At 36.9% G+C, this 14,600-nt stretch overlaps 1 protein-coding gene across 1 annotated transcript; it reads right to left on the bottom strand.

Annotated features, from left to right (window-relative positions):
- Positions 1-1,239: 1,239 nt before the first annotated feature.
- fth1a (ferritin, heavy polypeptide 1a) lies at positions 1,240-5,927 on the bottom strand. Its single transcript, XM_051690086.1, has 5 exons — positions 5,689-5,927; positions 4,012-4,117; positions 3,640-3,786; positions 1,798-1,923; positions 1,240-1,708 (listed from the first exon to the last, which is right to left on the bottom strand). Exons 2-5 carry the CDS (start codon positions 4,111-4,113, stop codon positions 1,550-1,552), a joined length of 534 nt encoding a protein of 177 aa, XP_051546046.1. The 5' UTR covers positions 4,114-4,117; positions 5,689-5,927; the 3' UTR covers positions 1,240-1,549.
- Positions 5,928-14,600: the final 8,673 nt, after the last annotated feature.

The following is a 14,600-nucleotide window of genomic DNA, read 5'->3' as shown; positions in this document are numbered from 1 at the left end:
ATGCTGCATCTGAAGTGGCATTTAGGTGTATTTATAGACTGCTGAATAATGCTCAGAGCAGGAATAAATGCATTTACACAGCAATACTTGCATAAATGGTATGACAAATAATGGTCAGATTGTTTTTTAATATAAAATTGTAAATACAGAAATATGAATTGAATGAAAATATGGAGTTATTCTTTTAAATATGAAACTAAATTATGAATATATGCTCAAACTGCCTTTGATACTGTGGCTGAGGTGTGTCAAAGCAGGCATAATTTAGTCTGGCTTTTATGTTGTATTGCATCTTTACACAGAATTTTGAGCAGGCATGTAGGATAAAAGTTAATTTTCTGTTTATCACAGGCAAAACTCTTGTTTTCTATGTAAGTGACTCAACACCCATCTTAAAGGAATAGTTCACCCAAAAATTAAAATTCTGTCATGACTTACTCACCAACCTGGCATCCCAGATGTGTTTGACTTTCTTGAGAACACAAAGATTTTTAGAAGAATATTTCAGCTCTGTAGGTCCTCACAATACAACTGAATGGGTGCCAAAATTTTGAAGCTCCAAAATCCACATAAAGGGAACATAAAAGTAATCTATAAGACTTCAGTGGTTAAATCCAGAGTTCAGACATGATATGATTGGTGTGGGTGAGAAAAAGATCAATATTTAATTATTTTTATCATAAATTCTCCTCCCTGCTCATTAGTGCACAATATGCATGAAGATAGTGAATTACCAAAGACAGGAGAAGAAAGTGAAGTGAAAAGGACTTAAATATTGATCTGTTTCTCACCCACATCTATCATATCATGTCTGAAGACATGGATTTAACCACTGGAGTCGTATGGATTACTTTTATGCTGCCTTTGTGGATTTTGGAGCTTCAAGATTTTGGCACCCATTCACCTGCATTGTATGGACCAACAGAGCTGAGATATCCTAAAATCTTCTTTTGTGTTAAGCAGAAGAAAGTCATACACATCTGGAATGGCATGAGGGTGAGTAAATGATGAGAGAATTTTCATTTTTGGGTGAACTATCCATTTAAGCTGCTGTAGGAATATACTCCGTTTTTGGTCTGTAGTGTACAGTATAAGTGTTTGTTCAATTGTTAGTAATAGTAATTGTCATTTGAGAAACTTTTTTCCCCCATTTTTTATTTTTAATTATACACTATGTCTGTTACTGCATATTTGAACGATAACCACTTCAAAACCTTTCATATGAATCAACAGTCAAGCTCAGATCCCAGAGGTATCCATTTTATTGGTTTGGAGTATAATTTAATTGATGAATCACACAGCACATGCAGGCAAGTTAGATCATGAATGAGCTAGAGATAGAGTGCCATGGCTTATGAGAAGTGCAATTTTAAACAGCAAAGCATGATAGCGCAAAATATGCTAACAGGTTCTCCTGCTTAAAAACTACATGTGCGGGTAAACCAGTCAATTAAACAACAGGAAATAGAATTTGATAGCATGTAAAGCAAGACACACTTACATTTGATATAAGAAATCAAATATGTAAAGCAAACGAAAGATGGATGATTTAACTGCTTTCCTTGCCAAGTGTGAGCTTGTCAAACAAATACTCGGCCATGCCGGTCTGGGGAGCGCCCATACGGCGCAAATTGGTCACCCAGTCGCCCAGTTCTTTGATGGACTTCACCTGCTCATCCAAGTAGTGTGTCTCAATGAAATCACACATCTGTAAGAAAAAACAAGACAGCATTCAGAAACGATATCTTTTAGTTGTCTTTGTATCAGATCTTTTAGTTGCCTTCTATGTGCACTTACGTGAGGGTCGTTGTGTTGAGAGGCGAGCTTGTGCAACTCCAAGAGGGAGTGATTGACGCTTTTCTCCAACTGCAGGGCACATTCGAGAGCTTCCACACCACTTCCCCACTCATCCTTCTCTGGTTTCTGTCATTCACAAATGCACAAAGGTTAAGCATTTAAAGGAATAGTTCACCCAAAAATGAAAATTCTCTCATTTACTCCACATCATTTAAATTGCCCCACTGAGCAATAATTATGTGCAATATACAGTTTAGTCTTTTTATATTTATACAACACATCCAACCTCTTCTGCCATTACATTCCCTTGCACTATCTGTATATAACAGATTTGTATTAGATTTGCACTATGTATGTATATGTGTGTGTATACATATATATACACACATATAATATATATATTTATTAGTCTTATTGGGTATTCTATATATACTTTATTTTCTATTCAATTTATGCAATTTGTTATTATTTTTATTATTATTATCTATGCCTTGTTGCTGTTTTATATTGCTGTGCACTGGAAGCTCCTGTTACCAAGACAAATTCTTTGTACGTGTAAGCATACTTGATTCTGATTCTTCTGATCCGATCATGCCATCCCAGATGTGTATGACTTTTTTCCGCTGAACACAAAGATATTTTGAAGAATATCTCAGCTCTGTATGTCCATATAATGCAAGTCAACAGGGTCTAAAACTTTGAAGCTTCAAAAGCACATTAAGGCAGCATAAAAGTAATCCATACGATTCCACTGGTTAAATTAATATCTTCTGAAGTGATATGATAGTTGTGGGTGACAAACAGATCAATAGTTAAGTCCTTTTTGTACTACAAATTTTCCTCCCTGCCCAGTTGGTGGCAATATGCACAAAGAATGTGAATCATCAAAAACAAAAGAACTTTTAGGAGGGCTGTTTGAATGTGGAGATTTATATTAAAAAAGATCTTAAATATTGATCTGTTTCTCATCCACACCTATCATATCGCTTCTGAAGTCATGGATTTAACCACTGGAGTCATATGGATTACTTTTATGCTGCCTTAATATCCTTTTTGGAGCTTCAAAGTTCTGGCCACCACTCACTTGGATTGTATGGACCTACAGAGCTGAAATATTCTTCTAAAGATCTGTGTTCTGCAGAAGAAAGAAAGTAATGCACATCTCAGATGGCACGAGGGTGAATGATGAGAATTTTCATTTTTGGGTAAATTAATTCCTTTGAAGGGTGGGTGGTATGACCAAAGTCTTTACACAATAGAAGTCATTTTAAATCATGATAAATGGTAATTATTTGCTGTAAATACCAATTTTTGGATGGATGTAGCAAATTAAACAGTTTAATATTCTCTTTATTTAGAACTTTATGGATTCAAACACAAAGCAAAAACAGCTTCACAAAAGACTCAAAACAGTAAAGCCAACACTATAAAATGTATAGTTCTGACTATAAATTATCCCTTGAATTGACCTGGTTGGGGACATTTTCTGCTACGTATTTCTGCTCTCATGTGTAAATAATGTTAAGGAGTATCCTCCCATTGACAGCCATGTGGATATATCTACTGCAGGATAAATGGTATAGCAAAATCTGTCCCGGCTAACACATTTCTACCATCACACAGAATATACAGCACATCGCCTAACCCTAATGTTTTCTAATCTCTCGTCATGACAAAAGGAGGCTCAATAAATATGCTCCCTGTCAGTTAAAATCCATCATCAGTGTCTGTGATAGATAAGAACCCCACCTCAACTCTCCTCTCTATCTTTGAGTCCTTGCACTGCCCTACCAAACTGAAACACTATCACGTAAACACACATGCACACACAAATCCACGTACTTTCACGTCCTGCAGAAAGATCCTCCCTCCCCTCTGGTTCTGAAACTTCATCAGTTTCTCAGCATGTTCACGCTCTTCGTGGGACTGATGGAGGAAGAACTTCGCAAAGTTGTGGAGAGCCTGATCATCTCTGTCGAAGAAGTACGACTGTATAAAAGGGGGGGGGGGTGGAATGAACACACAAAGTCAAGTAGATCATTACCGAAAATTTCAGCGAGTATTTTATTACACTTCACTATCAAGAGGCAAAGTCCATTCAAATACTGAACTCGGTGGCCCTTCCCATCATCCCTTTCACTGAAAACATTTAAGTAACTACAAACAGGAATGCCCTGTGTCTAGTTTGTAGTAGTGGTAGCCTTGGACTCTTACCATGGAAAGATAGACGTAGGACGCGTACAGCTCCATGTTGATCTGACGGTTGATGGCCGCTTCGCAGGCCTCCTCGAAGTTCTGTCTCACCTGAGAGCTCATGTTTCTGTAAGAGACAATTTATGGATTATAGACACATGTATCTACTTCAATCCATCTATTTTATGTCTAAAAGTGGACAGTGAACTTTACAGAAACGGTACAGTAATCTATGCCTCTCTGTCATTAATGTATGTTCTCTAAAACCAACTTCTGCATTAACGTAAATGTTGCTCACCACAAAGCCACTAATAATAGAGTCTAGCACTAATTCCAGACATGCATGCAGGTGTTCACCCACTCAACTCTCTTCAAGAGGCTGTACAGGTTTCATGCATACTCAGGACAGGTGGTTATTCCGGGTGCTGATCTTAAATTCCATCTCTGCCCATTTGTTTATGTGGAAAGGCACATGACTGCATGCTACAAAATTCCTGATTCGCTTCGTAGATAACTCTCCTTAAGGGTTTGCCTGTTGGATATCTTGGCCCAACTTCACTATTTATTGAAGTTGGCCAAAGTACATTAATTAACATATGCATAATTGCATATGGATAAATGGATCCGAATTTGGCCACACCTCATTCTACATTATTTAACTGTTTACTAAATAAAGGATTAGGGGGAAAACACCTTTAGCCTTGGGAACATAAGTTACCTAACAATTTTGCTGATATAATGAAAGATCGCTTGGCAATAATCGAGAATATTGTTAAGTTTATATATATATATATATATTTATTTATTAGTATGGAAATGATAAACTGTAGGATAAGAATACAAGAATATTCATTGGAAGATGGCAGAAAAGTAGATAAATATTAACTGACTAATCCAAGGTTACGAGTTAAATCTAACTACTTTTGAATGTTAAGAAATTAGATATTTAAAATAAAAACTTTATGTATATACAAATATTTAAGTGCGTATATATAAGTGCACACACACACACACACACACTCTACACACACACACATGTGAATATTATACATTTAGATACTTTATAACTAAATTAAAGTTGGGTAAACAAGTATGGGTAATTTTGGATATATATATATATATATATATATATATATATATATATATATATATATATATATATCACACACACACTGTATTGAAATACGCATGCGTATGTGTTTATATATGGTTGTTTTACGAACATATACCCTCATTGGAACTGTATAATTTCTTATTCTTTTTCTTTAATTTAGTTATGTATTAACTCAGTTTTTCTTGAATTTCTAATTAAAATAATAATAATAATAATAATAATAATAATAAAAACATATGAAAGAATATCGTCACGCACGCTGAGGCCGAACGACACGTGACTGAATAAATACATGAATGAATACATAATCCGCGTGTTCGGAGGAAAACAGCCGTGGCGGCCATTTACAAAGGAGATCACATTTGTAGATTTCTATTTGATGCACCTCGATTCAATCTTTAGTATTGTATATAAATAGATTAAAAATAAATAAATAAATAAAAAAATGGCGCCTCTGAATATCGTTTGTTGGCGACTGATATCACGTTCTCCATGCAAACGACTTCTTCATGTATTTCAAACAAATAAAGCATTTAAAAACCGTAATAATCGCATAAATTAGTTATTTCTGATGGAAAACTTACCTTCAAAGTATTTTTCTGCTCTTCGGATGTTATTCGCACAGATGGTCAACGACGCTGGTTTACGTTTAAATTTGTTTTTTTACAAAGCAAGCGTCTTAAAATCAATAACTTCCGGTTTTGATTGGAATAAAAATGTTGAATGGAGAAAGACAAAAGATCGGTTGCCGTTCAAGCACTGTTGAAGCAGGTAACCTTCACTCTGTCCTCAAAGCTGGATCGATTCTGAACTACAGTCTGGGTGGCGCAGGAGTGTATTTGTGTGACGTTCATTTGTACGTATTGCGTAACACGTGCACATCACACAGGCTCCGCCCGCAAGACGCCTACAGTTTCTGTTCAATAGTTAGTCTACCATAGATGTTGACTGTATTTGATGAGCATAATGACATGCTTTGGAAGTGCTGGACTTAAAATAACCAGAAAATTGCAGCCTTTATAAAAATGTTGTTCAGTGGAAGGAGAAATGTCTAGACGCTTCAAATTTATATATATATATATATATATATATATATATATATATATATATATATATATATATATATAACTATATAGATATATATATAACTATATAGATATATACACACACACACACACACACACACATACAGGGTTGGGGAGTAACGAAATACATGTAACGGGATTACGTATTTAAAATACAAAATATAGGTAACTGTATTCCACTACAGTTACAATTTAAAGATTACTTTGCATTTTATTGTCATTTGTTTCATTTAATATTTTGTCCTTTCAGATGGAAAAATGTATACATGTAAATGATGCGATCCAAAGTGCATTTGAACAGCAGTGAAACACTTTCTTATGATGTGTTACATTCATACGAGCAGACAGAGAAGTAAGTTTGAAGTAAGTTTGGAGCACAAGAAATAGAAATAAACCTTGTGTAAATTGTCAGCTTTACGCTAAGCTAAAATGCTATTTTACATGCATGTTACCAGGCACGATCATATTTTATTATCAAGAAAATTCACCTTGGATCATAATTTCTTTTTTTCTAGTAAGACCTTTGATATTAGGGCAAAAATCATGTTCTTGATAACATTTTTTTTTTTTTTTTTTAATTGTTTTCCTGTCAAAATATCTAAAAATCCTTAAAACAAGATCAATTTGATTGATCTTGTTTTAGAAACAACACTGCATAATATATTTAGGTTTTTCAGAGAATGTATTTTTAACATGTATATTTTGTCACTGCACTGGTAGAGTTTTTATAGTCAAAACAAGTGAAAAAATCTACCAGTGCTGAAGAAGTAATCCAAAGTATTTAGAATACGTTACTGACCTTGAGCAATCTAACAGAATACGTTACAAATTACATTTTACAGCATGTACTCTGTAATCTGTAGTGGAATATATTTCAAAAGTAACCCTCCCAACCCTGTGTGTATATATATATATATATATATATATATATATATATATATATATATATATATATATATAATAGGATGGTTGAATTATATTGCTTATTAGGTGCTGCATCGTCTGTGGAGTATCATGCTGACTCAACAATAGTCGTGTTCATCAGATTATAGTGTTTCATATTAGGTAGGGTTCTTTTGTGCAACAGAATCTTGAAAAATCTCAGATTTAATGCTTAAAGAAAAGATACAGCCTATATAGCCTACTGTATAGAGTGCAGTAGATGATATAGTAAAAGTACTTTTCATATCCAAGTATCATATGACCACAATATTATGTGTGACCTTTGCAACAGTTTGCTATTTTATATTGGTCAATCCAGTTGACAAATCTGCTGACAAATGCTATGTTGTCAAAAAAGTTTTGTCAATGACGTAACATGGTGAATTCTAACATTTACCAGAACTTGCAAATGTTGTGGAACATTCTGTTCCCTTATCAGAGACGTGAGCTGCCGTAGAACTGTGCTGTACCACTCTGGCTGTTCTCAGAAATAGTGTGTTCTATACAGTTAAGGGAAAGATCAACCTATATGACTTTTAAAAATCAAACAAAACAAACAAAAAATCACTCCAGCATAACCTTATATATTCATGAGGCCATTGTTTAGGAACATTTTGTCTGGCTTGGCTTGAATATAGCTCATTTCACCAACCTTTCACAATTCCAGGATTCTTTCATAAACCTTTCTTACGTGCACAATGACTACTAAAGGAAAAGAACAGAATGTGAAGTCATAGACTCATAAATCTTACAGTCTCGTTATTACACGCAAGACCTGTTTAATGCCGCACACATAATAGCATGTATTTTTGCTGTCCATATTAACAGGTTACAGCATTCACATTGGCCGCGTAAGCAGCATAGCTCTAGAGTTTTGGCACTGAGCTGCTCATAGTACATTGAACTCAGAGGAAAATACTGAGAAATTGTAAAACTATTTATGAACATCATTTTGTATGGGATTTATTGAAGCAAGGCACACAAACAACAGTAAGTTTGATCAAACGCAGCAAGTATGATTGAGCACAGTGTGCCGCTTGCTGCATAAAAAGATAAAGAACTGACGAAGCATTTTAGGGTATGCAAAAGTCTCCACGAAACCCTGTTACCAAAACAAAACAGGTCAAGTTTTGATAATCCAAAAAGTTGATTTATAAATTTGGGAGGCTTAATTTGAAAAGTTCACCCCAAAATGAAAATGATGTCTTTATTTTCTCACCCTCATGTCATTCTAAAACTGTATGCTGTTATTTTTTTCTGTTGAACAGAAAAAAAATATATATATATGTATTTTTTTTTCTTTTTAAGAACTACGGTGGTCAAGCTTAAAATAATAATAATAATGAAAAAAAAAAGGCAAAAAAGCCCTCAATGAATGTACCATAAAAGTAGTCCATATGACCCATGCTCTATATTCCAAGACTTCTGAGGCCATATGATAGATTTCAGAGAGGAACAAACCAAAACTGAAGTCATTCACTGAAAACGAATAATGTTGAATCTCCGTTGAAGCTCTGAAATTTCATCTGCGAACTTGTTCAGAATAAAAAATAAAGGCTTGACGTCGCACCAGGTTTGAACTCATAAATCTCAAACGCCATTGGTCTGTGTCATAAGCAAACACGACGAGACAGTTCAAATATGTTGAATGAGATTTGAGAGCTGCAGTGGAGTGGAAGTTTTCAGTGAATAACAACCTAAATTTCTGTTACAATGTCTGTATTAAGCTATTGTATGGCTTCAGAAGACTTGGAATACAGAGCATGAGTTATATGGACAATTTTTATGGACTTTCAAGATGATTTATGTGTTTTTTGGAGCTTGATAGCTGTGGTCACCATGAACTGTCCTTGAATGGAAAATATCTGTTAAAGATTCTTCAGAGTTTCTGCTTGTGTTCAGGTTTAGGAAGGACATGAAGGTGAGAGATATTGACTGAATTTTTGTTTTTGGGTAATTTTAGTTTTTTCCCTTCACTGTTGGTTGGAGTTTCAAGTATAGTTTAGGGTATGATCTCATAACAAAAATAATTTGTTCAGGGCAGCACTCTCTCTAATGGCCCAAGATATTAGAGGTATTCAAAATGTATTACATTTAATACATTCACAATGGTTACTTTTGTGTGAAACATTACAAAAGAGTGGTTTCACTAAAATACAACACTAGTAAAGCTATTAAATAGACATTATACATAGCACACTTTTGAAAGAAGAAGAGTAAGAGTGACTGATGGAATGGCAGAAAGGCACACAAAAGAAGTAGCAGAAGCGTTTGTTCTACGTGTTTTTGATCTTAATTGACACAATTCATTAGTGCAAGTTATTCCAGAAAACAAAAATGATTAAATTCCTAATCTTTCATCAAAATGCAATAAGTTGCTTTGCTTCCGGACCTCCGTATGCGCATTTGGTTGATGTTAAAACAACAATTTAGGCATTGTTTTAGGCAGCCTTTCTAAAATCTAGCAGTTAATGTAATAATTTAATGCTGGATAACATCAATGCAAGAAATGTTACCCAGCAATAAAATCAAATAAGAAAATGTTTGAAAAAGAAGATCACTTGAGTGTAAACTTAACCTTCTCAAACCTCTTCAAAAGTGGATGCCAAAAATGAGTTGAGATGATGATTTATTGTTAATAATTAAGGTATGTCTTAAGACAGTCTAAATGTAATTGCTGTGTCTGGAGTTTATAGAAGTAATTCTTTATACGTATACTGTATACTGTATACTTAAATTGTAAAATACTGTTGTTGGGCCAAAATGGAGAGGTTTGTAAAACTCTAAAAAGGAGCTAGATAATCAAATGTTGCCAACCACAAGGTGGGATGTTCAGAATTGTAATGGATTTTAGGCAATGGGGCATTAGTTGCATTGTAGGTCAAAACACGGTCTTGAATTTGACTCTGGCAGCAGCTGGCAAACCATGTAGAGACCTGAGCAGCACTGTTAAATGAATAACTGACAGCTGTGTTACATATTAACGAATAAATAACTATAGAAACAGTTAATTGTGAAACACATGCAAGATTTTGCCAAGAGCCTGGAAACTGGGTAGAAACAGGCATAAACAACAATCTGAAACATGTAAACCGGTCAATTATCATGTAGAGAAAGTTAGTTGTACTCAGTGGGACATCAAGTGGTGAATTTAGAGGGATTGTTCACCCAAAAATCTCTCAACATTTACTCACCCTCATGCCATTCCAGATGTGTATGAGTTTCTTCTTCAGAACACAAATAAAGATTTTTGGAAGAATGTCTCAGCTCTGTAGGTCCATACAATGCAAGTGAATGGTGACCAGAAAGCACATACAGGCAGCAAAAAAGTAATCCATCTGATTCCAGGGGTAAAATCGATATCTCCAGAAGTGATATGATATGTGTGGATGAGAAAATTATCAATATTAAAATCCTGTTTTGCTATAAATCTCCACTTTCATTTTCACTTTCACATTTTTATGTATGTAATACACACACACACACACACACACACACACACACACACACACACACACACTCACTCACTCACTCACTCAGTTTAAGTCTAGACTAAAGACTCATCTATTTAGCCAGGCACACACCTAATTTATCCTTCATCTCACAATTAGGCTGCTTTAGTTAGGTCTGCCAGAACCAGAAACCAGAAACATTGATCATGATCTATAACTCTGCAATAAATTGAATGGCATCTATGCTAATATTATTCTACTTGTATCCCTGTCTCAATCTTGGGACTCCTATCCTGAGGTCACCAGAACCGGCTGGATCCAGCTCCATTGCTGCTTCGTGTTGGACTCCACTGATACGTGTCTTTGAGTGATGACGACTAAATGCAGCTGGTGCCAGCCAAACATCACTTCATAAGATATGGATATATCATGTGCCACTGCCTGAACCTTGGATTTAGGATAGACCTCACCGAAATTACCGACCAGCTGAACTGCAATGCACCTCACTGATCTCTGCCTGCATCACCTCGGTCTAATGATGGACTACAGTGTTATAATGGAATATATAGACTATCAATTAATTGCCAACAAATCCCTTCATCAGCCAACATGTAACAATATGAACTTCTGCAGTTAATCCAGGATGAACTTTAAAGACATTAGTCATTATTTACAGTTCTTACAAAATCTTTGTTTAAACACTGACCCTTAACACTTACTTAGTTTAATAATTTTAAACCATGACTTGCACTATACATAAGTAATATTGGCATTATATTCATGATGTTAGCCAGAGGGGAACTGGCTCCCACAGAGAGCCTGGTTTATCCCAAGGTTATTTTTCTACATTAACCAACATCTTATGGAGTTTTGTGTTCCTTGCCACAGTCGCCTTCGGCTTACTCACTGGGTTTCTAAATACAATTATTATTTAATTACTTATTTTTTAAACACAATTCACTATCGTATTTTACAAACTACACAATGATAACTCTAAGACATTATAGATATTACAGTTTAATTTTCTGTTAATGCATGATTTTCTGTAAAGCTGCTTTGAAACAATGTGTGTTGTGAAAGGCACTGTACAAATAAAAATAACTTGACACACCAATCAGCCACAACATTAAAACCACCTGCCTAATATTGTGAAGGTCCCCCTCGTGTCGCCGAAACTGTGCCAACCCGCATCTCAGAATAGCATTCTGAGATGATATTCTTTTTACCATAGACTTTGTCAGTTTGAACCAGTCTGGCCATTCTCTGTTGACGTCTCTCATCAACAAGGTGTTTCTGTCCACAGAACCGCCGCTTACTGGATGTTTTTTGTTTTTGGCACCATTCTGAGTAAATTCTAGAGACTGTTGTGCGTGAAAATCCCAGGAGATCAGCAGTTACAGAAATACTCAAACCAGCCCATCTGGCACCAGCAATCATGCCACGGTCCAAATAATTTAGATCACATTTTTTCCACATTCTGATGGTTGATGTGAACATTAACTGAAGCTCCTGACCCGTATCTGCATGATTTTATGCACTGCAGCCACATGATTGGCTGATTAGATAATCGCATGCATGATTGTTGGTGCCAGATGGGCTGGTTTGAGTATTTCTGTAACTGCTGATCTCCTGGGATTTTCACACACAACAGTCTCTAGAATTTACTCAGAATGGTGCCAAAAACAAAAAACTTCCAGTGAGCGGCAGTTCTGCCAATGGAAACACCATGTTTATGAGAGAGGTTAACAGAGAATGGCCAGACTGGTTCGAACTGACAAAGTCTATGGTAACTCAGATAACCGCTCCGTACAATTGTGGTGAGAAGGTTATTCTGAGATGAGGGTTGGCGCTGTTTTGGCAGCATGAGAGGGACCTACACAATATTAGGGAGGTGGTTTTAATGTTGTGGCTGATCGGTATATATATATATATATATATATATATACACTTTGGGTCATTGTCATGTTGGAATGTGAAATCCCTCTTCATCTTCAGCTTTCTGACATAGGCCAGCAGGTTTTGTGCCAAAATATCTTGATATATGGAGCTCAAATCAAATCAAATCACTTTTATTGTCACACAATCACATACACAAGTGCAATAATGTGTGAAATTCTTGGGTGCAGTTCCGAGCAACATAGTAGTCGTGACAGAGATGAGACATATACCAATTTACAATAAACATCAGATTTACACAACACAATTTAAAATCTAATATACACATAATTACACATAACACAATATACAAATAATAACATACAATGTACAGTATACAATACACACAATATAGAATACACATTATACAATACAAATAGTATATAGAGTATATATAAAATGTACAGTAGGTTGTATTGTACTGTATTGACATTCAGGCTGTCGGCTGATAATAAGTTGCCAGTGTGTTGTTAAGAGAGAATATAATTTATGACAGTCCGGTGTGAGATATAAGAGTAATAAAGTGCAGTGCTGATGTATTTTGATCTTCTTGGGGGAAGAAGCTGTCATGTGGTCAGCTGGTGTGGGTCCTGATGCTGCGATACCACCTGCCTGATGGTAGCAGTGAGAACAGCCCATGGCCCGGGTGGCTGGAGTCTCTGATGATCCTCCGAGCTTTTTTCACACACCGCCTGGTATATATGTCCTGGAGGGAGGGAAGCTCACCTCTGATGATGTGTCTGGCAGTTCGCACCACCCTTTGCAGGGCTTTGCGGTTGTGGGTGGTGCTATTGCTGTACCAGGTGGAGATGCAGCCAGTCAGGATGCTCTCTACCGTGCTGGTGTAGAACCGTGTGAGGATGTGGCGGTTCATTCCAAACTTCCTCAGCTGTCTCAGGAAGAAGAGGCACTGATGAGCCTTCTTCACAACGGCCTCAGTGTGGACAGACCATGTGAGTTCCTCAGTGATGTGGACACCCAGGAACTTGAAGCTGCTCACTCTCTCCACTGGTGCTCCATTGAGTGGTGATGGGACTGTGTTCTCTATCTCTTCTCCTAAAGTCCACCACAAGCTCCTTTACAATTATTGTGCTCCTGACACCAGTGTGTCAGAGTGTGCACCTCCTCTCTGTAGGCTGTTTCATCATTGTCAATGATCAGACCTACCACCGTCGTATCATCAGCAAACTTAATGATGGCATTGGAGCTGTGTGTTGCCACACAGTCATGTGTGTACAGGGAATACAGGAGTGGGCTGAGAACACAGCCCTGCGGGGCTCCAGTGTTGAGGGTCAGTGATGAGGATATGTTGCTGCCCATTCTAACCACCTGGCGTCTGCTTGACAGGAAGTCCAGGATCCAGATGCACAGTGAGCTGTTTAAGCCAAGAGCCCGGAGTTTCTCATCAAGCTTGGAGGGCACTATGGTGTTGAATGCTGAGCTGTAGTCTACAAACAACATTCTCACATAAGTGTTCTTTTTTTCCAGGTGGGAGAGAGCAGTGTGTATTGTAGATGCAATGGCATCATCAGTGGAGCGGTTGTTGCGGTAAGCAAACTGCAATGGGTCGAGTGATGGAGGCAGCACAGAGCAGATGTAATCTCTGATTTGTCTCTCAAAGCATTTGCTGATGATGGGAGTCAGAGCAACAGGACGCCAGTCATTTAAGCAAGTGATTTTGGATTGCTTTGGAACAGGCACAATGGTGGATGTTTTAAAGCATGTGTGCTTTAAAAGAGAGGGAAAGGTTGAAAATGTCCGTAAAAACACCAGCCAGTTGGTTTGCGCATGCTCTGATGACGCGGCCCGGAATACCGTCTGGACCCGTGGCTTTGCGGATATTCACATGTCGGAAGGATCGGGTTACATCTGCTGTGGAGACGGAGAGTGAACTAACCTCTGTAGCTTCGGCCTCGAGAGCTCTCTCCGCGAGGGCGGTGTTATTTTACTCGAAGCGAGCATAAAAAGAATTTAGCTCATCTGGGAGAGAGGCAGCAGTGTTCATGGCGGAGTTTTTATTCCCTTTAAAGTCCGTGATGATGTTAATTCTCTGCCACATGCTTCTAGAGTTGGTGGTGTTAA

The sequence above is a fragment of the Myxocyprinus asiaticus genome, chromosome 1, assembly GCF_019703515.2.
Source record: "Myxocyprinus asiaticus isolate MX2 ecotype Aquarium Trade chromosome 1, UBuf_Myxa_2, whole genome shotgun sequence".
In the NCBI taxonomy this organism is placed as follows: Eukaryota; Metazoa; Chordata; class Actinopteri; order Cypriniformes; family Catostomidae; genus Myxocyprinus; species Myxocyprinus asiaticus.
The sequence above is the reverse complement of the archived record's forward strand: the minus strand, read 5'-3'. Positions and strand labels throughout refer to the sequence as shown.

Coding starts and splice junctions, on each gene's coding strand:
- fth1a (XM_051690086.1), bottom strand. CDS start 4,113: ATGAGCTCTCAGGTGAGACAGAACTTCGAGGAGGCCTGCGAAGCGGCC. Junction 3,787..4,011: donor CCTACGTCTATCTTTCCATG/GTAAGAGTCCAA, acceptor CCTTTTATACAG/TCGTACTTCTTCGACAGAGA. Junction 1,924..3,639: donor TCTTTCTGCAGGACGTGAAA/GTACGTGGATTT, acceptor TGTGAATGACAG/AAACCAGAGAAGGATGAGTG.